Raw genomic sequence first — 24,938 nt, 5'->3', positions numbered from 1 at the left:
AGGGCTGTAATTTGAGGATTATTATTTCATATTCATAGAGCATTTTGCAAATGTAAACCTTTGTATTGTGTTCTACTACCTAACTCAAATAATCCAAAATGCAAACAAAATGTCTTGTATTAGCTTGATACACAGCTGGAACAAATAAATGTCTAAACATAGAAGCTCCTATATTTAGTGGGTGTTGTAACATTTACATTTCACATATGGATATATAGATACAATGTTCACAGTTTTGAATTAAAGATATAGACTACAATATAGCAGTATTCCTGGGATAAGTAAGAAATGAGAATCCTGAAACTCTTCTTACAATATAACTTGTTAGTTATGAGACAATTTGAATAATGCTAATGATGAGGAATCCGGACAGGCAGGTAATCAGCACTGCTCTGCAAGGTCTCACACACCTACTGCAGGGAGATGTTCTAAAAGGCTATGAGGCTGCAAGGTCTTCTCTGGGTCTCCATTGGCATTGACCGGGTGAAGCTGCTTAAAGCATCTTAGGTCGTTTGTTCAGATACTAAGCCAGTGTAAATCAGCAGTCTTCAATAATTTGCCCCCGTGGGCCATAGTTTGAAAAACAGTCAATAATTGAGGTTCCTGCCTGGCTGCAAGCACATCAGAATCACCTGCAGGGCTTCCAGGGGCTGCTGTGGGTGTGCCATGAAGAGATGTCAAGTAATTACCTCTCAAGCAGTTACACCTCAATTCACATGAGAAGTGGCCAAGCAGCAGCTACACGGAAGAGATTTCCAGAGACTTCCCTGGTGGTCCAGTGGTTAAGACTCTGCCCTGTAATGCAGGGGTGCAGGTTTGATCCTCTTGGAACTAAGATCCCACATGCTGTGGGGGGTGGCTAAAAAAAAAGAGAGATTTCCATATGTTCAAAATCCCTCAATCACATTGATCCATCCTTTTTATACTCCACCTTTTTTATTTTTAAAAAATATTTACTTTTATTTGTCTGTACCGGGTCTTTGTTTCAGCACACAGGATCTTTAGTTGGCAGCATGTGGAATCTAGTTCCCTGACCAGGGATCAAACCCAGGCCCCCTGCATTGCAAGATAGTCTTAACCACTGGACCACCATGGAAGTCCCTATTTTCCACTGGTGTGGAAGTGAAACTTTGAAATGTTTGCATCCTTAGTAAGACTGACACTTGCCAGGTGGTCTCTATTTCACCTGCTGATTTCTAAATTATTAATACCAACTTCATTTGCCACTGACGAAAAGTACCAGTGTGCCTTTTGCCTCTAGCCTTGGGTAATATCCAGTGCCTCTTTTTCCATTAGGGGGCCTTATTTTTGTGCTTACTTCTAATTATCCTTTAGGTATTGTTGTTAACTTCTAAGTGATAATAAGTACTTGGGAAGGATATAAGTTTATATCCGAATAAGTTAGTCTGTCCAGGAGGCCTGTGAAGCTTTCATTAGATTTCCTTGACCTTGAACCCCAGATAAGCCCCTAAGTCAATGCTGTCTCAGTCTTTTGTGTTGTCTTAACTGCTTCTGTAGGAAAAGCACCCTGAGGGCATGATAGACCCATAGAAGAATGGCAGCCATCCATCATCGGAAGTAACAATGTGGCAGAAAAACTATATAGTGGGTTTGCCTTACTCTGATTGGTCAAGAGTAAAAGTGGAATCTGTTTAATCATTTTTTGAAAATAATTCTCCTTATAAAACACGACATCTATTCTCCCATCATTATAACTCAACCTCATTCTTGCTAGAACCATGAAATATATTTGGGGAGACCCCAGAGTCAGGGTTCTCATAAGTCCAATGAGAGGGTTTATGAGTAAAATGATTCTCATTTGCGGAATTATTTGCTTTGATTTAGGTAATGTTCTAGTTCCCTTTGACATGAAAATATATGGAAAACTGAATTGGGGGTGGGGAGAAACTTTCTGCTAATGTCTTAATGTTTTTGATAGATTGATTTTCTAAGACATAGAAAGTCTCTAAAACTTATAAATAGTTATGTAGATCCACTGAGTTCTCCTTGGCATAAAAATATATGACAAAAGATTTAGGTTTGGGGGTTCTTCCAGTTTTACAAACTCTATGCATTTTACTTGAAGTAATTGTGGGTATATTTATTTCCAAGACTGGCTTTTATAGACATCAACAAACCAGTAACCAAATTCTGTTATATTATATCATATCATATCCTGCCTGATATATTTCTTTTTATCCCATTTTGGTTTTAGCAAAGGAAATACCAGTCTATTTTAAAATAACATTATATGCATCTCTTAATACCTCACTTCTTAGTCTTTGTTCCCTAAAACATTATGAGAAATGTCAGTTCATTTCTTATAACTCCTGCTAGAAAGCTGATATAAAGCACAATTAGATGATACACACTTCATAAAAAGTAGTAGAAATCACCTTATCCACTTAAGAGATGGTTTATTTTCTTTCTGCTCTAAAATAGAAAAAAAACTATAAGCTCTTTTCACTTTCGAGCATGCTTCAAGTTGAGATTTTCTTCCTCTTGGTAAATTCCTGTATTTGAGATTGTTCCATTTATTAAAGATATACATATGTGTGTATATGTATATTTCAGTTAATGTATAGAGGTGATTATATATAAGTTTTGCTGTGATTATTTTATTAGTCATTTACAACCGAAATGGTCTTTTTCAATCAATCAGTCCCAAGAATCTTTCCATTATACAAAGAAAGTGTTGTACTTAAGAGCACTGAGTCACGTAGTCTAAGTAGGGTTTCTGTAAGGCTTGCACCATTGGTGGGATATTTCACATTGTGTATTTCTTTGATGTGCATGGCCTAATACATGATATATTCATTAAGACCTCCTGTTTTACCTTATTGAGATAAAGTGGAAGGCCACATTCTTCTAGAGTACTTGGTGTATTCTTTTCAGTAGCAATTAAAATATATGTACACACACAAACACACTTATTGGAAGTCATTTGGAAGCACAGATGTGTGGAAAATCTGATTGTAGAAACAAAAAAGGTGGAAACTCAATGAGGGGTTTTAATTTTATTGTATGGGTCCCCTTCTACAGACCTGGAGGGGAAATGAAGCGGAAGAGTGGGTCCCTCGGACGTACCAGGATCTAGAAGGTCTGCCTTGTATTGTGATATTAACTGGCAAAGATCCTCTTGGAGAAACCTTTCCCAGGTATGATGCGAATCACTAATTCTCATTTTCCATTGGTTGCTTGGCTGAGCTGACGGTTAAAATTTAGCTGATGCTCACCCACTTCCTTCACTTGGCAAGTGAGAAGGCAATTGTTTTACTCGGGGATATAAGAAATTTAGCCTTCTTGGATTCTTTCAACTTTCCAGAGATTGCCTAGCAATTTGCGGAATGAGAGAGAAGCCCTGGAGGAGAAGTGTTTATGCCTGAAAGCTAGGCAGCCAGAGAGGCAGGGAGCAGAAGCATTGCCCCCAATGAGGAGCTTTTTGGATGAAATGTCTCTGTTAGGCTGCTGTTCCCTCAAGGATCTGAGACCTGTGGGTTGGAAGGCAATAGCAAGAATAGTCATTGTTGTTGTTTAGTTGCTCAGTTGTGTCCAGCTCTTTGGGGCCCTAATGGACTGTAGCCCGCCAGGCTCCTCTGTCCATGGGATTCTCCAGGCAAGAATACAGGAGTGGTTTGCCATTTCCTTCTCCAGGGGATTTTTCCAACCCAGGGATTACACCTGAGTCTCCTGCATTGGCAGGCGGATTCTTTGCCACTGAGCCACCTGGAAAGCCCAAGAATAGTCACAGCATTCACTGAGTGCTTGCTGTGAGTTAAGTGAAGTGAACGTTGCTCAGTCACATCTGACTCTCCGCGATCCCATGGACTGTAGCCCACCAGGTCCCTCTGTCTATGGGATTTTCCAGGCAAGAATACTTAAGTGGGTAGCCATTCCTTTCTCCAGGGAATCTTTCCGACCCAGGGATCAAACCCAGGTCTCCTGCATTGCAGGCAGGTTCTTTACCGTCTGAGCCACCAGGGAAGCCCATTGGGTATTGCTCTAAACACCTTACCTGTGCCACGCCATTCATTCCTTGCAATAACTGTCAGCTGGGCACTGTTACTCTGTTCTATATGTGGAGAAAGTGAAGTGACCATCTCAAGGTCCTAAGAGCTAGGAGGTGGCAGCGCTGAGGTTTACATCAAGGATTACCTGCCACCGAAGCTCACCATTTTGACTGCTGTCAGCCACTCGTAAACGCTGCATGCCTCACCAAAGACACCGTTACTCTGTGCAGGTCTCTGAAGTACTGTGACCTCCGGTTAATTGATTCGAGCTACTTAACCCGCACGGCCTTGGAGCAGGAGATGGGGCTGGCCTGCTGCTATGTGTCCAAAGAGGTGATCCGGGGGCCCACTGCTGCCCTGGACCTCAGCGGCAAGGAGCAGGAGCGAGCCGTGGCCAGCGAGAATGACACCGAGGAGCTGCTGATCGACCTGGAGAGACCCCAGAGTAACAGCAGCGCCGTCACGGGAACTTCAGGTCAGTACTTTCTCTCTCCAGGGGTTGGGGCAGGAGAGAGGAAGGGGTAGAAGTAGGGAAGGCAGAGGCACCTGCTGACTCCCACCCGGCTTTCAGAGCAGCGGTGACTGACCTGGGCATCCCCTCCAGACCTCAGTCCTGGGGAGACATAGTTGACAAACGTGAGTCTTGAGCAGCCACAAGACATTTGCCTGGGAAGCACTTAATGAAGAGCTTGCTAATAGGCTAAATGCATGCGTGCACGCTGCATGCTAAGTCACTTCAGCCATGTCCAACTCTTTGCGACCCTATGGACTGTAGCCCGCCAGGTTCCTCTGTCCAAGGGATTCTCTAGGCAAGAATACTGGAGTGGGTGGCCATTTCCTGCTCCAGGGGATCTTCCTGACCAGTAGGCTAAATACAATAAGTAAATTTCATTAACCCTCACTAACACCACGTCTCCTAGTCTCTGTACCATCTCATCGATATTACGCATCTGATATTTGCACAAAGGCCTTCTTTTCCTTCCAGACCCTGAAGTGGTTTGTGCTAATTGGCTTAGTACCTGGCACTAAGTGTGTGTTTGAATGAATGAGTGACTTTTCCCCCAAGTACCTAAATGGCAAGTGTTTATACACTGAAGGCTACTCTGAGACCACTGGTTGATTGGGATGATCCAGCCTACAGCCTACCAACCGTCCTCTTATTATGTTACTGTATGGCTGATGGCAGTGCCTGGCATGAATTTTCTTCTGCTAAATAGTATTAAGCAAATGCAGCATTATTTCCAGGGCTTCCCAGTTGGCGCTAGTGGTAAAGAACCCGCCTGCCCATGCAGGAGACATAAGAGACGTCAGTTGGATCCCTGGGTAGGGAAGATCCCCTAGAGGAGGGCATGACAATCCACTCCAGTATTCTTGCCTGGAGAATCTCATGGACAGAGGAGGCTGGTGGGCTATGGTCCATGGGGTCGCAGAGTTGGACAGGACTGAAGCAACTTACCCCGCACACACAGCATTATTTCCACTTTTTTTTTTTCTGATTGTGAAAGTTATAATAGAGTTTAATATAGAAAACTTGGAGAATGTAATGAAGTATAGAGAAGAGATGAAAAATGAAAATCCCACAATAGAGGGAACCACCATTCACGTTCCTTCTGCCTCGTGTTTCCCTTCTCTTACCTCATGACACTAACACACACACACACACCCCTTCTGAATGGAAGAGGCAGGTATCTTGTGCCTGGAAGAGCACAAGGATTGTCCTACCAGGATGTGCTTCAGTCATGGGTCAGGGCTGTACCCCCATCCCCTAACGATAGGCTCCCTGGGTCTGCCTGGCAGACCAATTCAGAATAAAAGAGGGAGTTTGGGAGGATGGTAAAGGGTAACAGAAGGGAGGGGAAGAGCACACCTAGAAGCTTTTCCACACCAGCCAGCATCAGTGAGGGAAGAGGAGGAAGGCGGGGTGGGGTGATCAGAGTCCTCTTCCTTCCTGGGTTCCTTAATCAGCCCCCTCCCTCCCCTACACGTGGAGAGCTGCCCCACAGATTCCAGATTCTGGCCTTGCTCTCATGAATCCTGCTGTATGGAGTTCCCCCTCCCCAATCTTGGAGGACCCAGGTGCTGCCCTCCTACACACACCACCCTACCCACCACCCCACCAGCCTCCTGCTGACTTTCAGGGTCCTCAGGGGGTGCTCATCGCCCAAGGCATGCAGGCCAGAGGACTCAAGGGCCTTCGAGGCAGAAGGAAACCCTCAAGCAGAAGTCAGCTGGGCAGCGGTGATGAGGTCAGGAGCCTCTGGTTACTGGGCCTTCACCTAGGAGCTCCCAAGGTTGGGATTTGCCCACATGCCTGGTAGGCACCAGTCCGAGCAGAAAAGGTCTTGTAATGCGATTCTGATTTATCTTCAAACCACTTAGTCTCTCAGTCCTGTCTGACTCTGTGACCCCATGGACTGTAGCCCTCCAGGCTCCTCTGTCCATGGAATTCTCCAGGCAAGAGTACTGGAGTGTGTTGCCACGCCCTTCTCCAGGGGATCTTTTCAATCCAGGGATGGAACCCAGGTCTCCTTCATTGCAGGCGGATTCTTTACCGTCTGAGCCACCAGGGAAGGGTGGGGGTGGGGGACATTTGCGGTGAGTTGGCTGCAGGTGAGCAGATCTCCAGCCCTGGCGGGTAGGGAGGGAGGAGGTTAAGCCCCGCCTTCCCACGCCGGTCTGGTCCAGGCATCTACGGAAGCGGCTGTCCCCCGGGGGAGCCTGTCCACAGCCAGGAGGGTGGGGCCTGGGACCCCAGAAGGAGCAAGTGCCACTGGACAGGACTTGGGTGTAGAGCGTGTGTTGGTCAGGGTTCTGGAGTGATTCGGATGGTTGGCTTAGCCAAAAGACGTAACCAGAGGAGAGTTTAATAACCCGCGATGTACAAAGACGCGGGCAGGATGGAGAGAAGGAGCAGGAGGCGGCGGGGTGGTCGGTTCCAGGGCGCCGGGATTACCTGCGGGCTGAAGACGCGGGGAGGGTGGGGCGTGGGTCGAGGTTTCTCCTGGCCGCCCGGAGGAAACCGGGAATAAATGCCCATTTCCGAGCCCACCCGGCAGTCAGGGCGGGGGTTGAGGGGGCGCCAGGGGACGGCGGGGGAGAAGGGGCGCGAGGGGGGCGGCAGGGCGCCAGGGGCCGAGGGGCGGCCCGAAGCCCGAGCGCCGCCTGGATGGACCCCGGGCCTTCCCCTGGGGCAGGGGCGGCTGTGACAGCGCGGCGTGTGGGTCCTCTTTCAGGCTCCATCATGGAGAACGGGGTCAGCTCGTCCAGCACCGCCGACAAGTCCCAGAAGCCGCCCCCGACGCCCAGCTTCCGGAGCCCGGCCCCCAGCGCGGGGCTGGACGAGGGGCTCTCGGCCGGCCCTGGGGGGCCCGGGGAGGCCCTAAAGCAGGAGTGCGACTCGCTGGGGCCCCCGCTGGCTAGCAGCACCACCGCCAAGCCGTCGCCGTCGTCATCGGGGCCCGGGGCGCTGCCGTGGCCCGGGCCGCCGGGCCGGGGCGGCCGGCCCCCCCAGGCGGGGCTGCCCCCGGTGGTCATCCTGTCCAAGGCGGCCTACAGCCTTCTGGGCGCGCGGCGGGGCGGCAAGCTGCCGGCGGCCGCGGCCCTGCTGCCGCACCCCGACGTGGCCTGGGCCAGCCCGCTGCGCCCGCCGCCGCCCGCGCACGCCGGCCCCGAGGAGCAGTCGCTCTACTACCGCCGCTGGACGGCCGCGCGGCCGCACCACGCAGACCACGGCAACCCGCCCGACCCCGCTTCTGGCGCGCGGGCCTGCCACCCGCGCCGGCTCCTACTGAGTGGGCCCCCCCAGGTAGGGGCAGGGGGTTGGGGGAGTCGGGGGTAGGGCGCGGGGGCAGGGGTCTGGGATTGAGGGATGGGGGTAGGGCGCGGGGGCAGGGGTCTGGGATTGAGGGATGGGGGTAGGGCGCGGGGGCAGGGGTTCTGGGGTTGCGGTGTCGGGGGTAGGGCGCGGGGGCAGGGGTTCTGGGCTTGAGAGGTCGGGGGTAGGGCGCGGGGGCAGGGGTCTGGGATTGAGGGATGGGGGTAGGCCGCGGGGGCAGGGGTTCTGGGCTGGAGGGGTCGGGGGTAGGGCGTGGGGGCACGGGGTCTGGGGTGGGGGTGTCTCGGGTCGGGGGGCGTCGAGGCCCCACTCAGAGATGGAAGGAGTCGTTGGAGAGCCCAGGTGTGACATTTCTCTTCTCTTTTCCTCCCCCTCCCCCCCTACACTCAACCCCCGCCCCAGGTGGGGAAGACGGGCTCCTACCTGCAGTTCCTGAGGCTCCTCTTCCGCATGCTCATCCGGCTCCTGGAAGTGGACGTGTACGACGAGGCGGAGATCAACACCGGTGAGCGCCGGGCGTGGCGGTGCGGGCTATTACCGCCACATCCTGGGGTTGTCCGCGGCCTCCGGGGGGTCTACACCCGTTCCTGTGCAGGGTTATTGAGAAGTTAGAGGCCAGGAGCTAGCAAAGAGTTGTAAGATGAAGTGGCCGTTTAGGTCGGGGTGTGACTTCCCCTCCTCTGAGCCCCGATCTCCACTGTGTCCCCCAAGTCGCTGGGCACAGAGGCATCTTATAAAGCCCGTCAGGTGGGTCCGCTGCTCAGATGGTGACACTGCTCAGGTTTAAAATTCGTAGACTGCGGTGTTCTACGGCTTAAGGGGCCAGGGCACGTTTTATACTCCATCAGGGTAACCTTATTTTTGCCTGCTAGCTGCAAGTGAAGGTATGTGGATTACTACCCAAAGGAAAACTTCCATGAGCAGGACAGAACCCTGGCGCCTTCAGCAGCCCCTTGGCACTGGCAGAAGGATGGAGGGGCTGGTGCTTGACAGGCCATCCCCAGCCTGCACCTCCTGCCCCCCTTCTTGGCCCTGCCACCCTGCTGTCACTTGTGAGGGAGGCGGTTCCCCTCTGCAGCCTGTCCAGCAGGGCGGCAGCGTGGACATGAGCAGGGGTCAGCCAGTATTAGCCCTGGGGCCAGGGGAGGGTGGCTTCGCATCTCAGATGGACTGTGTGCTGATGGAAACGGGTAGGGGGGCGGCAGGAGCAGTCATGGATAGACGTTCTTCCCAAGCCCCTGAAAGATGAAGCCAGAGAAGAAAAAGGCCTTGTATCGTCCATCACATTAGCCCTTGGAGACCTCCACTCACTTGCTTTTCCTAAACAGTTGGACCTGTCCTGTGACCAGCCCAAGGGATAGATTAGTTTAGGGCCGGACTAGGTAAAATCAACCATGTTTAATCATCTTCCTATGGCTTTTGATTCAACTTCCATCCTCCACAGTTTACATGCATGATTCCAGATAAACACACACAGTCCCGTCTTCCCATCCACCTCTCTTTGTCTGTGTTCCTGGCTGAGCTGTCGCAGACCCCAGGCCACCACAGAGGGGGCTGAAAGACCCCAGGGGCTGCCCAGAGCAGACGGGGCTACAGTGCAAAGGCAGAGCCAAGCTGACCAGGAGTGAGGGGCCATCATCCCATTGACCCCCACCTCCAAGGCTCCTCGGAAGAACGATGCTTTTAATTTTCATCTCAGATTCCACTACAGGGCCTACAGCTGTGAGCGTCAAACCTGGCCTCTGTGATAAGCGGCACTACTAGTTTGGCTTTATTCCTTCACCCTCATTTTAGTGCCGGGGAATGCAGTGGGGCACTGCAGAGGCGTGGGGATGTGTTTTTATTAAACAGGAATAAGTTCTAACTTTTAAATAAACTGCATATTTTTAAATGAAACTTAAACTTTAAAATGTTCCAGGATGTAAAAATAAACAGTGTTGTGCTTAAAAGGTAATAGCTTCACTTCTAGCTTTTAGGCTTTTGTCAGGAGGGAGTTTTTTCTGTTTCTCCTTTTGAAGGCTTCCCCGGTGGCTCAGACAGTGGAGAATCTGCCATAATGAGGTTTAAAAAATCTGGACATAATGAGACATGGGTTCGATCCCTGGGTTGGGAAGATCCCCTGGCAAAGGGAATAGCAACTCACTCCAGTATTCTTGCCTGGAGAATTCCACGGACAGAGGAGCCTGGCAGGCTACAGTCCATGGGGTTGCAAAGAGTCGAACACAGCTGAGCAACTAACACACACATACTCCCTTTACACTGTCTTAAGCTGATCTTATAGTTTTTATTATTAATAACAAATATCACCTATTAGACACACACCATGTGCCTGCCATGGTGTTAGCACTTTCAATATGCCATCTGGACTTCTTAAAACAATCAGGGAACCCGAAGAAATGAAGGTGCCGGCAGGTGTGAAGTCACCAGGTTGGCAGGGGCTGTGGCCTGGACTCAAACCGAAGGCCGCAGGCTCTCAACCTGGTCTGCACGTCGGAACCACTGAAGGAGCTTTAAACACAAGTGCCTAAGTAAGGAAGGTGGTTCTGGGCCATGTGGCCTGAGCACAGGGGTTTTACAAGCTCCAGTGGATATTCTAATAAGCAACAGACACTGTGAATCTTGCTCAATGAGCCCCTGAAATCCTTTCAGCTGTCAGCATCCTAAAACCCCACGACTAAAACTCTTGTGATAGGATTCAGTTCATCCAAAGTTAAATAAGATTTTAAGGACACTTGGGGGTCGGGCGTGGGAGACTAGTAGATCTCTTAGACTTGGGAGTTTTGGGGCTGGGTGTGTAGAAGCTAATGGGGACCAGTGAGGGCCAGCATCTCTCCCAGCAGGTCTGAAGGACAGTCTGCACCCCTCTCCCCTGGACTCGGGAGCTCATTTCTCAGAAAGGCCTTTGTCCACCCACCTGGGCTGTATGTTTCCCTGACACTTGGGTGAGAGGGAGGGAGTGTGGCCAGTCAGTCTGATCAGGCTGCTCTGTGCACTTCCCTTCTTGGCCTAGATCACAGCGAAAGCAGTGAAGTGAGCCAGTCAGAGGGCGAACCCTGGCCTGACATCGAGAGCTTCAGTAAAATGCCCTTTGACGTCAGCGTGCACGACCCCAAGTACAGTTCGATGAGCCTGGTATATACTGAGAAGCTGGCAGGGGTCAAACAAGGTCAGTGCACGTGGAGCCCGAAGGTCGAGGGTTGACCTAAATGAGGGCAGGAAACCTGGGGCAGTTTACTCCTTGAGAGCAGCTTAAATCATATTCCTTTGCATGTCTTGTTTTATTCACATGAATGTCACCTTTTGGGTTTCCTGGGTGGCTCAGTGGCAAAGAATCCACCTGCCAATGTAGAAGACGTGGGTTTGATCCCTGGGTCAGCAAGATCCCCCTGGAGGAGGGCATGGCAACCCACTCTAGTATTCCTGCCTGGAGAATCCCATGGACAGAGGAGCCTGGTGGGCTATAGTCCATGGGTTTGCAAAAGTTGTACGTGACTTAGCAACTAAACAACAGCAAGGTCACCTTGCTGTAATTTTCAGATCTGCCTATCAGGGCATAAACTGCAAAATCCTAGGAAAAGCCCTTCTGGGGGTGGGGTACTTTTTGCCCAGGCATAGGGTCTTCACACACAGCATGGGAAGGTGTTTTGTCTCTTTTTACACAGAAGCGATAAAGGAACCCAAAGCTGAGGCGCCCCGGAAACGAGAAACTATGTCCATGATGCTGACCAAGTATGCGGCCTACAACACCTTCCACCACTGTGAGCAGTGCCATCAGTACATGGACTTCACCTCTGCCTCCCAGGTGCCGCCCCTGTGCTCCTGCCCGTTACCCGGCCGGGGTTCTGTGCGTGAGAGAGGGAAAGCCCCAGCTTCAAGCCCTAGACAAAGGATGGCTTGTTTGGTTTTTAAAAAATATTTATTTAGTTGCGTCGGGTCTTGGTTGCCACATGCAGGATCTTTTCATTGCTATGAACAGATTCTGAAGTTGCAGTGCATGGGCTCCAGAGAGTGCAGGCTTCAGTAGTTTCAACCCAGGGGCTTTATAGCTGCTCTGAGGGATGTGGGATCTTAGTTCTCCAACCAGGAATCGAACCCCCGTCCCCTGCATGGCAAGGCGGATTCTTAACCCCTGGGTCACCAGGGAACTTGCAAGGATAGCTTATTTATGAGATGGAGCCACTGCATGAATGCATGAAGCAGTTGATAAAATGACTTTGGGTTTATTGGGATTATAGGCAGGGGAGTTGGGCAGGGGAGAGAAAGAAATGGAATTTGTGTCTGAAGTCAGTTCATCAAATGGTTCCATGTGTTTAGATTAGAAAGTAACTGGTATGTTTGTGATTCTGAAAAAGCTGGATATTACAGTAATGTTTGGCAAAAGGGTCTCTTCCCCTCCTTCGGGTTGTTGATGAAGATGGTGTTATTATCTGCAAGTCCGTAGGGTGTGCCCTGTGAGCTGTGATTTGCACAGACCCAGTCTCACTGTTACTCCAGTGTGGGGTGGCTCTGACCACTAGGCATACAGAGGAGTCAATGTGTGTGTTTTTATTTGGAGAGCACTGAGAGGTGGAACACGGAAGGTGAGCAAATACCCCGTCCCACTGAGCTTCTCGTTGGCCAGAGCATCTTTGAGCACAGACGATGGGAAAGGCAGCCAGTGACGGTTGTATCCAGTGCCTGTGTGGGGGCTGAGCGCCATGTTGCTTCCCCACTTTATCTTCTTGACCTTTAGTGCTTGGCCCTGAACATCTGGAACCACTCTTCCTTTCTATAGGATGTGCTGGGTGGATGCCCCGCTTCCTCCCTAGACTTGCTTCTCCTCTTGAGGATCAGGTCTTCTTCATTTTCCCCCAGGGAACTCAGAAGGATGTACTGGTCTTTCTGCTCTTCTGATAGAATTTACCTTTCATACCCCAAATGTTTTCCTGTGTCATTGAAAACTTTGAGTGGACTGTTTGAAATCAGCTCACAATGCTTTATGGAATACAGATGATACAAGCCCCTGATCTAGAAATCATTAGAAAATTCATTTTTTAGACAATATATTGAAAACCTTCTACTTAGTTTCTGTGTGATTACAGTACTGCCTGATACTTGTGAAGCAGAATGAAGGAGATCTTAAGGGGAGTATTACAATATTATTTTTCTATGAAATGTAATACTTAGGTTGAACCTCTTGGGAAGGCTACCTGGATTCTTCTCGATCCTGCTGACTAGTGACACACTCTTTTCATTAGGCCAAATATTGTCTGCATTGTAAAGACCTTTATATAATTATTCACTGAGGTGGGTTATGAGAGTGTGTGAACTTTCCAGCAACTTAAAAAAGAGATTAGATTTGTATGTGGCTTGGATGAGTCAAAGGTCTCTTCTGGAAGCCAGAGTTCTAGGGTAAGTGACCATTCAGACATCTTCTGTTTCCAGTGTTGCCAGGAAAGATGAGCCCACAGGGGTGTTTTAATGATGTCAGTTTTAATAGTTTATTTAGGAAAAATATCATTTGACCTGACCCACTCAGAAGAGGATCCCTCGGTCAGGAAGATCCCCTGGAGGAGGGCATGGTGACCCACTCCAGTATTCTTGCCTGGAGAATCCCATGGGCTGAGGAGCCTGGTGGGCTACAGTCCAAAGGGTCGCAGACCTGGGGACGACTGAAGCAACTTGAGCACATACGCATGCACAGAGCAGTGTTTTCCCCCGTAACTGGGCACCTTTGGGAGTGTTTGCATAGCAAGACCTCCCAGAGGTATACTGGACCTCTGCAGGGCTGACCAGTAGTGGTTCTAAGAAGGTGAGAAAGCGTAGTTTTCAGCAGCAGTCACTGCTCCACCCTCAGAGAGGCTGTTTGGGGTGAGATGCTTGCATCTCGTGTCAGCCACTAAAAGATGAAGCGTTTGCCTTTTCCGACTCTGCCTGCACAGCCAGGTCTGGCGGGAGGTAGAAGTCCAGGATAGCTGGCCTCTATCAATAACCATCTTGAGATTCGCAGCCTGGAAGCTTGCCAACTGTGAGCTTACACGCCCTCGCTTTGTTCTCTGCAAACGTAGATGTCCGACTCCACCCTCCACGCCTTCACGTTCTCGTCCTCCATGCTGGGAGAAGAGGTGCAGCTCTACTTCATCATCCCCAAATCCAAAGAGAGTCACTTTGTCTTCAGCAAGCAGGGCAAGCACCTGGAGAGCATGCGGCTGCCCCTGGTCTCAGACAAGGTGGGTCACGGTGCCTGGAGGCAGGCCGGCCGGCCTCAGGTCCTAGAGCCAGTTTTAGAAGCGGCTAGTATCTAAGGGTTCTAATTTCTCTTTTTGGCCTCTGATGCTTTTTTTTTTCCTTTCAGCAGAATTTGAACGTGGTCAAGAGCCCTATCTTCACCCCCTCCAGCGGTCGCCACGAGCACGGACTTCTGAACCTCTTTCACGCCATGGAGGGCATCAGCCACTTGCACCTGCTGGTGGTCAAAGAGTACGAGATGCCGCTGTACCGCAAATACTGGCCCAACCACATCATGCTGGTGCTTCCTGGCATGTTCAATAATGCAGGCGTGGGTAAGGGACGCGCGGGACGCCGGGCAAGGGCTGGGAAGAGAAATACCAAGCTCCATTCCTCAGGCTTCCAGAGGGTCCCGTGACCCTGGAAAGTGTCTTGTTCTGTGGACCAAAGAACTTCTGACTCTATTTTTTTTTTTTAAGAACTTTTGACTCTTAAAAAAAAAAATTATTTATTTTTGGCCGGGCTGGCTCTTGGTTTGTGCAGACTTTTCTCTAGTTGTGGTGAGCCGCGGCTACTCTCTTGTTGCGGAGCATGGGCTCTAGGGCATGTAGACCTCAGTGGTTGCGGCACATGGGCTCAGTAGTTGGGGCTCCCAGCCTCTAGAGCACAGGCTCAGTAGTTGCGGCACACGGCTTAGCTGCTCCTCAGCATGTGGGATCTTCCCCGATCAGGGATCAAACCCGTGTCTCCTGCGTCGGCAGGTAGACTCTTCACCACTGAGCCACTAGGGAAGCCCTTGACTCCTCTTTAAATGAGTTTTCATTTCTCTTTATCTGCAGTTTTGCAGAATTTTTTAACTTCTGAGGACTAGCATCCAAAGAAGTCACTGATACACTGAGCACCCTGGGAGGGCTTGGGACTCTGGGCAGCACAGGCTGCAGGTGTTGCTGGCTCCCAGCTGGCAGCAGGGACCTCACAGAGAGGAGGACAGTCAGAGGAGGAGGGGAGTTAGCAGTTCAGACCCAGGTCTGGAGGGATCTCTGGGGGTCACCGCTGATCTTAAAGGCACACAGCAAGTTCTCAGGGGTTCTGTACAGCTGGGGACTGGAGGCGTCATCACTGCCGATGGCAGTCATCTTAAAAGTTCCTGGAGGTCTTTCCTGCTTTTCCCCTCGGGGTGTAAGGTCAGTGGGCTGATTTCTCAAGGGGACACCTGGCTGTTGAGTGTACTGACAGAGCAGGAGGAGGAACTAGAGAGAGAGGTCCAGAGCTCCTTCGTTTGCCCCTGAAGGCAGGAGACCTCCAACTGGATCCAGTGTCCTACAGCTCTGCTGTCTGCCCACTCCCTGCATCTCACTCACTTCCCATCGGCTTCAGTGGGAATTTCGAGGCAGAGCTTCAGGAGGGAGGAGGATCAAGAGCTTTAGAGCCCACTGCTGGAGTGAAGGCAGAAAAGACCCGAGTAGTGCCCTGGATCCACATGGGCCTCTCTCCAGGTCTCTCTCCCTTTTCCTTCTTGAGACTCTTCCTTTCTTGTTCTCCATTTCATTCCTTTTCATTTCCTTAAGTTTTAGCCTTAATATCGATTAAAATATTTTCCAAACAGGTTTATATTTTTAATGCAATTTTATTTCCCATCACTTAACATCAAATGACTTAAGACTTTCACATATTTCTGGTCCTTTATCCTTCCCCAAAACACATATCCCCAAACTTAACTAAAATCTTTCTCTATATTTACCTGACCCTCACACCTTTCCATGCCCAACTGACCTTTAGAAGAAAATATTTCCTTATCCCAGATTTGAGTGAATTTGTTTAGTATCAGTTTTGCCATTTTTGTAATCATCTGGGAAGAGAAACCAATATATGCAAATGAAGCAGCATTTTAAAAAAATTTATAAACACAAAATTTAGCCATTGTTAAGTGTATGGTTCAGCATTCATCAGTACATTCACACTGTTGTGCAACCAGTCTCCAGAACGCTTGTCCATCTTGCAAAACCGACTCGGTAACATCAAAGCTTAACTCCCCATTTTTATTACCATTCATCCACTAATGGACCGTTGGTCTGCTCCTCACCTTCCGACTATTGTGAGTAATGCTGCTGTGGACATGAACACAAATCTCAAAACCCTGCTTTCCGTTCTTGTGGGCATATACCCCAAAGTAGAACGGCTTAATCACGTAGTAATTCCACTTTTAATTTTTTTAGGAATTGACATACTGTTCTTCATAATGGCTTGTACATTCTTACCAACAATGTAAAGTGGTTTGTTTTAACATATCTTCACTAACACTTGTATTTTCTGGGAATTTTTGCTGTTGTTAGTAGCCAACCTAATGGGTGTGTGATGGTATCTTGTGATTTACATTTTCCTAATGATTAGTGATGTTGATCATATTTTCATTTGCTAACTGGCCATTTGTGTATCTTCTTTGGAGAATCTATTTTTTAGTGAGGTTTTTGTTGTTGACTTGTAGGAGTTTTTGTATATTCTAGATTTTCGCCCCTTATCAGATAAGGCTTGTAAATATTTTCTCCTATTCTATAGGAGAATGTGTTCTTTGCACAGTTTAAAAATTTTTATGTAGTCCAATTTATTTTTTCTCTTGTTGCCTATGCTTTTAGTGTCATAGCCAACAAATCAACAAACTATTGCCAAAACCGGTATCATTAAGCTTTCCCCCATGTTTTCTTCTAAGAGTTTTATAAAAGCTCTTTGGTCCATTTTGATCTCTTTATACAGCATAAGGTGAGAGTCCAGCTTCATTGTTTTGCATTTGAATGGTCTTAGCACCTCTGTCAAAAATCATTTGACTGTATATGCAAGTGTGTGTCTGAGCTCTGTGTTCTTGTTCCATTGGTCTCTATCTATCTCTATGCCACTGCTACACTGTTTTGATGACTCTTGCTTTTGTAATCACTCAAGTGTGAGACCTCCAGCTTTGCTGTTCTTTTTCGAAGATTGTTTTGGTGATTCAGAGTCCTTTGAAGTTCCATGTGAATTTAAAAATGAAGTTTTCTATTTCTAACAAAACTCTGATATTTTGACAGGGATTGTATTAAATTTGTGGATTGCTTTGTGGGATGTTAACAGTATTGTACCTTCCAGTCCATGAACCTGTCTTTCCACTTACCTGGAAACACTTACAGCAGTGTTTTGTACTTTTTAGTGTATTGGTCTTTAGCCTCCTTGCTTGAACATGTATTCCAAGTATTCTTTTTTGATGAAAATGAAGCACTTCTTAATTCCCCTTTTAGATTGTTTATTGTTATTATATAGAAACACAGCTAATTTGTGTTTTTTTTTGTCTGCAACTCTGCTGAATTTATTCTAACATGTGTATGTGTATAATATTTAAGGTTTTCTACACATAAGGTCATGTCTACAGGTAATTTTACTTTTTGCCAACTCGGGTGACTTTTATGTGTGTGTGTAATTTCTCTGGCTATGATTTTCAATACTATGTTAAAGTGGTAAAGTTAAGTATCCTCGTCTTATTATTCTTGATCTTAAAGGAAAAGCTTTCAGTTTTTCACCACTGAGTATGTTAGCTGGGGGCTTTTTCATATATGGCCCTTATAATGCAAAGTATTATACACAATGCTCTTGAAAGGTATCAATAGATTTTCCTAAACCCTAACATTACCCTCCATCTACTCAAACCGTTTTCCTGGTTCCTCCATAGATTTAATTGGGGTTTTTTTTAGCTTATTTCTATGTTTTGTTTCATTTTAGGGTCTGTGTTAGTCACTCAGTTGTGTCTGACTCTTTGTGACCCCCATGGACTGTAGCCCACCAGGCTACTCTGTCCACGGGATTCTCCAAGAATAATGAAGTGGGGAAAAAAAAAATACTGGAGTGGGTTGCCATTCCCTTCTCCAGGGGATCTTCCTGACCCAGGAATTGAACCCAGGTCTCTGGCATTGCAGGAAAATACTTTACCGTCTGAGCCACTAGGGAAGCCTCAATTTAGGGTGGCCCACTCATAAAACCTGGCTAATTCCTGATGGTCATCATCTTAATTGCTAACACTCACTGAGTACTCACTTACCATGTGCAGCACTGTCCTGAGCACCATACAACAGTCCTATGAAGTAGACATTATCATCGCCTTCTTACAGGAGGGGAAGTCTAGGCACAGGGGAGTTACCTGTTCACCATCTCACAGCTATAAAATAGTAGAATTGGAATTCAAACCTAAGAGCTTGGCTCTAGTCTTCTCTCTTATTCACTATATCATATGCCTCTTACACACCAGGGAAAGGATACCAGTTTCCAGAGTTTTAAAAGACACTGCTGCCAGTTTCCTAAAGGGACCTACAACAGGGGACATTTTAGTGTAAGTGACATACCCATAGTGCAGCCCTGGCTGCTGCTGAGACTGGGGGAGCCTCTTATCCTGGCTCTGAAGAACGAGCAGTATTTCCTCTATGTGGTAGCCTTTGTCCTGGCAGGAAAACTGGATTCTAGCAACACACCTCAAAGTGCAGTTCATCATCACCTGTGAAAAGGTCTCTGGCCCCTCATCAGACACCACTAGTGTGAACCTCTGGTGGTGGGTTCCAGGAATCTGCATTTTAAACAATTTCCTGGATGATTCTTGCCTGCACTGATGTGTGGGAATCACTGCCCTGGATGTCTGGTCAACCCCCATGTGTACAGTCACAAGGCGAATACGCATGCGTGTGGAGAGAATGCGATGTGTCTGTGGGGCCTCCGCCAAGCCCGAGAGGGGAATGTCCAAGCCTTTTTGGTGTTGCCTTCCAGGTGCTGCCAGGTTCCTCATTAAGGAGCTGTCGTATCACAACCTGGAGCTGGAGAGAAACCGCCTGGAAGAGCTGGGAGTTAAACGCCAGTGTGTCTGGCCTTTCATCGTCGTGATGGATGACTCGTGTGTCCTGTGGAACATTCACAGCGTTCAGGAGCAGACCAGGTAGGAGCGGTTCTGTGCAGTTCTAGGATGTGACACGTGCCACTGAGCAGTCCTCTCCTCGGTCATCATGGCACGGCAAAGTAAACGAGGGGCACAGCTTCCCAGAGCAGAGCCACCACCAAGACCACTTACTCTCAGCAGCACGTTCTGTGGTGACTGAGGAATTTTTTAATCTAGACACTTGGTATGCCATTAAATTCCTGGACTGTGTGTTATCACAGCTTTGCGCTGCTGTAAGAGTCTGTTGAAAGACACTGTGGTTTATTTAGAAAGACCACTGGCTTCTAAATTGGACCAGTTTTTAGCCCCAGCTCTGCTTCCTGTCTGGATGAAGAGGGAAAGTTATTCCATCTCTGTCTCAATTCCATTCCCTGTAAAATTATGGCTGGGCCAAAACCCATGGTTCTCCTTCTGGGGCAGTGGTGAGGAGATCCATGAGGACCATGAAATGCTAAAGCTGGAGACGTCCTATGCAGTAAATGAGCCCAGATGTTCACAGCCCCAGTGAAACACTGTGCCACATGATCTCGAGGCCCTTCCAGCTCAGACGTTGTGGTCTTGTGCCTTCATTTCCCTGGTGGATTTGAAGCCAGGGACATTGAGAAATATTCCTTTATTATACTATAATCACCAGGACTGGGGAGAGTACCTGTATGCTTCTAACCTCTGGCTACCTCTCTTTGGTAACTCCCTGTTCATTACTCACCTTGAAAATGGGCCAGGTTTCCTTCTCTGCCTTTAAGGGGTCAGCTGCACCCCAAGGGGTTGCCCCAGTGGCTCCATGGTAAAGAGCCTGCCTGACAGTGCAGGAGGTGCAGGTTTGATCCCGGGGTCGTGAAGACCCCCTGGAGGAGGAAATGGCAACCCACTCCAGTATTCTCACCTAGAAAATTACAGGACAGAGGAGCCTGGCAGGCTCCAGTCCACGGGGTAGCAGAGTCAGACACACACAAGGACGCTCACCTCTGGAAGGCAGCTTCTCTAGATCAGCAGTGACAGGTAGCGTTTGTGAAAACCAGGCTTGACATCCTTGTCCACTCCAGACGAAGAGAAAGTCAACCAGCGAGTTGTGTCCTTTACAGATATTAATACTGTACAGTAGTGTCAGCTCTTTGCAAGTGACCATGTCTTCAGTGATACTGAGTGATCTCTTATGTAAATGAACTCTGCATTTCATAGCCAGCCCTTGGAAACAGGAGTTTCCAGTAAGAATGTGTCCTTGAAGAGTGTCTTGCAGCACATGGAGGCGACACCGAAAATCGTGCACTACGCGATCCTGGGCATCCAGAAGTGGAGCAGCAGGCTGACTTCTCGGAGCCTCAAGGTCCCGTTCTCTAGGTGCCACGTGCACGACTTCATCCTCCTCAACATAGACCTGACTCAGAACGTGCAGTATGACTTCAACAGGTAAGGTGGGCTCCTGGACGCACATCATCCTGCCGGTCACTGACTCTTTCTGCCCAGCTCCAGCCTCTATAACGTGTTTATTCCTGTCTCTGAGAAACCACGACTCTGTTTATACGGACAGAGAATGGGGGATCACAAGCCCCCAAGTGCCCCTTCATCACTGTTCAAACTAACCCAGACTCAAGTCACGAGTGCTGCAACGTGAAATGCTTAGGAAACATATTTCGGCCATCTTATTATTCCACAAGAACTGAAATAGGGACCGAATTGTTTCATCAATGGAAATCAATGTGTGGACCCATAAACCTATTCATGATTAACCTTTCACTTGCCCTCAGAACTCAAGAGGTAGTCACTTCCTGAGATGTCAGCAAGACCCTGAGATCTGGATCCTGTAGGGAAAAGCCAGTTAGCCCTGGCCTTGCCTCCTGAATGAACTATGCACATGCCCCAGAAAATCTGAAATGGCCAAGGAAGAATGTCAGAGACCGTCAAGTCCCTCTCATGTCAACCCCGAGCTGCAGCTCTTAGAATATTCTGTAGCGATTTCACTTGTTTTAAATTTGGCAGATGTTTCATCCTGTTTGCAGCCAGGATGTTAACACCGGGAGCAGCTCTGCATTGCATTCCTGTCCCACGAAAGTGTACAGAGTGTGTGGTCCGTTTCAGTTCAAGGGTACCTAAGTAAGTGCTGTGCCATGCCTGGGACCAGTCACACCTTCCTTAAGTCCTTCCTTAACGACTGCAGTGCCCCCATCAGGGCATTACAACATAAGCCAGTGTTCACAGAGCCAGCTCCATGTGGGGGAAAGGTGGCCACCTAACATCTGCCACAGATGCCGTCTCTGTAGGTAGCACAGCTGAGAGGTGACAGTCAGTCAAGGGAACCTACCGTTGTGGTTCTAATTTAGGTATTTCTGTGAAGATGTTGACTTTAACCTGAGAACGAACAGCAGTGGACTGCTCATCTGCCGCTTTAACAACTTCAGTCTCATGAAGAAACATGTGCAAGTTGGCGGGCAGAGGGACTTTATCATTAAACCAAAGATCATGGTAAGTTGGCAAGCTTGAGTCTCCTGCTGAAAATTAGATGATCTCTCAATATCTGTTGTCTGGTACTGGTATTAAGTATGTGCCACTTGACTGGAGAGTGAGGTAACACAAGGGAGGCCACTCTTTTTTTTTTTTCTCATTTATTAGTTGGAGGCTAATTACTTTACAATATTGTAGTGGTTTTTCTGGAACAGGGAGGCCACTCTTAATGTCAAATCTGGAGCGTGGTTTCCCTGAGGACTCATCTAGAGCCAAATGTAAGTCTTGAAAATTCAACAGAACTACCTTTCTTTAGATTTAAGGCTTAACTCCATCAAAGCTTTAGTTTCAGATGTGTTCTATAAACTGGCAAAGTTAACATTTTTTACATTCTTTACATAACAGGTGAGAGAAATGTAAATCAAATTGCTTGCTTGCATGGTCCTTTGCCAGTTTTATTTTTAAAGTAAGGCAGATCAAAACCTGTTAAGGGTTAATTCTATGAGCCTACCCTTTTCCATTTAAAAGACTTACTGGTAGCTAATCATTTATAGGGCTTCCCAGGTGGCACAGCAGTAAAGAATCTGCCTGCAATGCAGGAAACACAGGTTTGATCCCTGGGCTGGGAAGATGCCTTGAAGAAGGAAATGGCAACCCACTCCAATATTCTTGCCTGGGAAATCCCATAGACAGAGAAGCCTGGCAGGATACAGTCCATGGAGTTGGAAAAGATGGACTTGACTGGGCATGCACAATCATTTATAGCATGTGGACTATCCAGTGGAGCTTAAAGACCTCCTTGCTTTTTTTTCTGGTGCTGACGGGATGGGATTTAACCCACCCACATCCTGCAGTGCTGTAAAAAGGTTTCTATTGGTCCTTACAACTGCTACTGCTGCTGCTAAGTCGCTTCAGTCATGTCCGACTCTGTGCGACCCCATAGATGGCAGCCCACCAAACTCCACCGTCTCTGGGATTCTCCAAGCAAGAACACTGGAGTGGGCTGCCATTTCCTTCTCCAGTGCATGAAAGTGAAAAGTGAAAGTGAAGTCGCTCAGTCATGTCCGACTTCGCAACCTCATGGACTGCAGCCCACCAGGCTCCTCTGTCCATGGGATTTTCCAGGCAAGAGTACTGGAGTGGGTTGCCATTGCCATCTCTGGTCCTTACAAAGTACATGCTAAATGTGCAAGCTTTCAAAGAAGCCTCCTTTAACATTTGCTCAGGCCCTTGCTAGGTATAAGTTATGTTAAATCCAAAGGAAGAATTTCAGAACCCGAGGATGACAGACGGTGCCGCTGCCTTTCCTGCGGGCTGTCAGGATGCAGGCGTGCTCTCCTCGCGGGGGTCACACAGTGCTGGCGGAAACATTTCCCATCACTCCCTTGGCTCTGATTCCAGGTGTCAGACAGCGTGGCGCCCATCCTGCCCCTACAGTACGTCTGTGCTCCCGACAGTGAGCACACCCTTCTGGCAGCCCCTGCACAGTTCCTCCTGGAGAAGTTCCTGCAGCATGCCTCCTACAAACTCTTCCCCAAAGCTATCCGTAACTTTCGGAGCCCCGTGCTGGCCATCGACTGCTACCTTAACATTGGACCAGAGGTAAAGGGGGAGGGGCCAGGGCTCTCAGGTAGAGGGGCTTGTTCTGCATCTGGCAGTTTCTCTCATAACTGCCCTTTATTATGAGAAATAAGAGAAGCTTTAGGTAGGTTAAAACTTGACACACACAGAGTACAAAGCTCAGATAAGCAGCCCCTTTAAGTTCCAATAAGACATGTCTCCGTTACCTGACCCCAAGATGGACAGCTAGAACGGAAGGCACGATCATTCAGCTGACCATGCAGAGGTTTTGCTTGCTTTTGAAATGCTAGTGTGTGTGCTCTGTGCTTGATGGTTGCAGGTGGCCGTATGCTACATCAGCTCCAGACCCCACTCCAGCAACGTCACCTGTGAAGGGGTGTGCTTCGGTGGACTCCTCTTGTACCTCTGTGACTCTTTTGTAGGTGCTGATCTTCTTAAGAAATTTAAGTTTCTCAAAGGTAAATCAAATTCAGTATCTTGCTTGTGAGTGCTATTAGTTCCCACTGGACAAAATGCAGAGGTGAAAAATTATAAAAACAGCACTTTAACAATCATTTTGCCAATAAACTGAATACCTTCCTTTGAAACTGGGGCATTGACTTTTTCAAACAAGGGAGGTTAGGCTAAATGCGGATAAATATAGCCAGGTTTAAAGATGTTGTCACCACTATTAATTTTACATAGGAATGATGTAATGCAAATGCTTTCATATAAATCTAATTTCAATAAAAATTAGTGAATTACAATTCTGGAATAGAAGCCAAAGTTGCTTCAACAGGTATGGAGCATACAGAGGTTTGCTTAAAAACAAAGTGCAGATTAAGCATCACAGATAATCTTGATAAGGTGACTCCTGAGGTTGGTGAAAAAAGGTTCAGTATGTTGTGTACAGCATGCCATTTTTATGGGAACAGGAGAAACTGTATTTACTTATGTGTGTGTATAAAACACATCTGGAGCTGTGTGCATGTGTGTGTGTGGGGGGGGGGGAACAGGAGGAAGCATCCTGGGGCATTTGGCAATATCTGGAGACATCTCATGTTGTCACAGGATGGGGTGTTGCTGGCACAGAGTAAACATACTACAAGAACAAAATAGCCCCCACAATAGTTACGTGGCCCCCAGTGCCGAGGTTGAGAACCCCTGCTCTTAGCGGGACCCACAAAACCTTATAACGTGGGTTTTAATGCTGGTTACCACAGCAGAAGGGCTTCCCCAGTGGCTCAGCGGTAAAGAATCCGCCTGCAATGCAGGAGACCTGGGTTCAATCCCTAGATTGGGAAGATCCCCTGGAGAAGTGAATTGCATTCCACTCCAGTATTCTTGCCTGGAGAATTCCATGGACAGAGGAGCCTGGTGGGCTAAAGTCCATGGGGTTGCAGAGTTGGACACGACTGAGCAACCAACCCACACACACACCACAGCAGAAGGGGTGGGTGCGGTTGGGAGGACTTTCACTTTACACTCTTTCAAACTTCGGCATTTGTAATAGCTTCTTTATTCAAAGTAAATAACCAAATGAACAGTCCTGACAGGTTACTTTTATACGTTGGTTCTCACGTGTTCGCTTAGGGGACATGATCAGAGGGAGGTAAGAAAAGCTCTGTAAGTCCTTTCACCCCTCAGCCTAAGACACGTCCCTGCTTTCCCGTGAAGGTGCTACCCTGTGTGTCGTCTGCCAAGACAGAAGCTCCTTGCGCCAGACAATTGTCCGCCTGGAGCTGGAGGACGAGTGGCAGTTCCGCCTCCGGGACGAGTTCCAGACCGCCAATAGCAGCGACGACAAGCCGCTCTACTTTCTCACCGGACGTCACGTATGACCTTTTGAAGAGACCAAAACTAGCAGAGGGATGCCTAGATGGGGTGGGGCAGAAATAATTATTGAGGATTTTATTTTTTCCCTTAAAGTACAATCACTGTGGAG

General features: G+C 48.3%; 1 protein-coding gene across 1 annotated transcript in view; it reads left to right on the top strand.

The window, feature by feature from the left end:
• The window catches only part of GREB1L (GREB1 like retinoic acid receptor coactivator), a 244,611-nt gene extending 219,747 nt beyond the window's left edge, over window positions 1-24,864 (top strand). The window contains exons 21-34 of the mRNA XM_043444069.1: window positions 3,043-3,158; window positions 4,241-4,485; window positions 7,244-7,815; window positions 8,248-8,350; window positions 10,856-11,011; window positions 11,508-11,647; window positions 13,893-14,054; window positions 14,183-14,387; window positions 18,829-18,994; window positions 20,174-20,401; window positions 21,313-21,454; window positions 22,835-23,035; window positions 23,334-23,472; window positions 24,671-24,864. Of these exons, the coding sequence (XP_043300004.1) occupies window positions 3,043-3,158; window positions 4,241-4,485; window positions 7,244-7,815; window positions 8,248-8,350; window positions 10,856-11,011; window positions 11,508-11,647; window positions 13,893-14,054; window positions 14,183-14,387; window positions 18,829-18,994; window positions 20,174-20,401; window positions 21,313-21,454; window positions 22,835-23,035; window positions 23,334-23,472; window positions 24,671-24,834 (2,739 nt within the window). The 3' untranslated portion in view covers window positions 24,835-24,864. The remainder of the gene's footprint in view (window positions 1-3,042; window positions 3,159-4,240; window positions 4,486-7,243; window positions 7,816-8,247; window positions 8,351-10,855; window positions 11,012-11,507; window positions 11,648-13,892; window positions 14,055-14,182; window positions 14,388-18,828; window positions 18,995-20,173; window positions 20,402-21,312; window positions 21,455-22,834; window positions 23,036-23,333; window positions 23,473-24,670) is intronic.
• The last annotated feature ends 74 nt before the right edge of the window (window positions 24,865-24,938 follow it).

This window comes from Cervus canadensis, chromosome 23 (genome assembly GCF_019320065.1).
Source record: "Cervus canadensis isolate Bull #8, Minnesota chromosome 23, ASM1932006v1, whole genome shotgun sequence".
Taxonomy (NCBI): Eukaryota; Metazoa; Chordata; class Mammalia; order Artiodactyla; family Cervidae; genus Cervus; species Cervus canadensis.
This window is presented reverse-complemented; position numbering and strand designations above follow the sequence as displayed.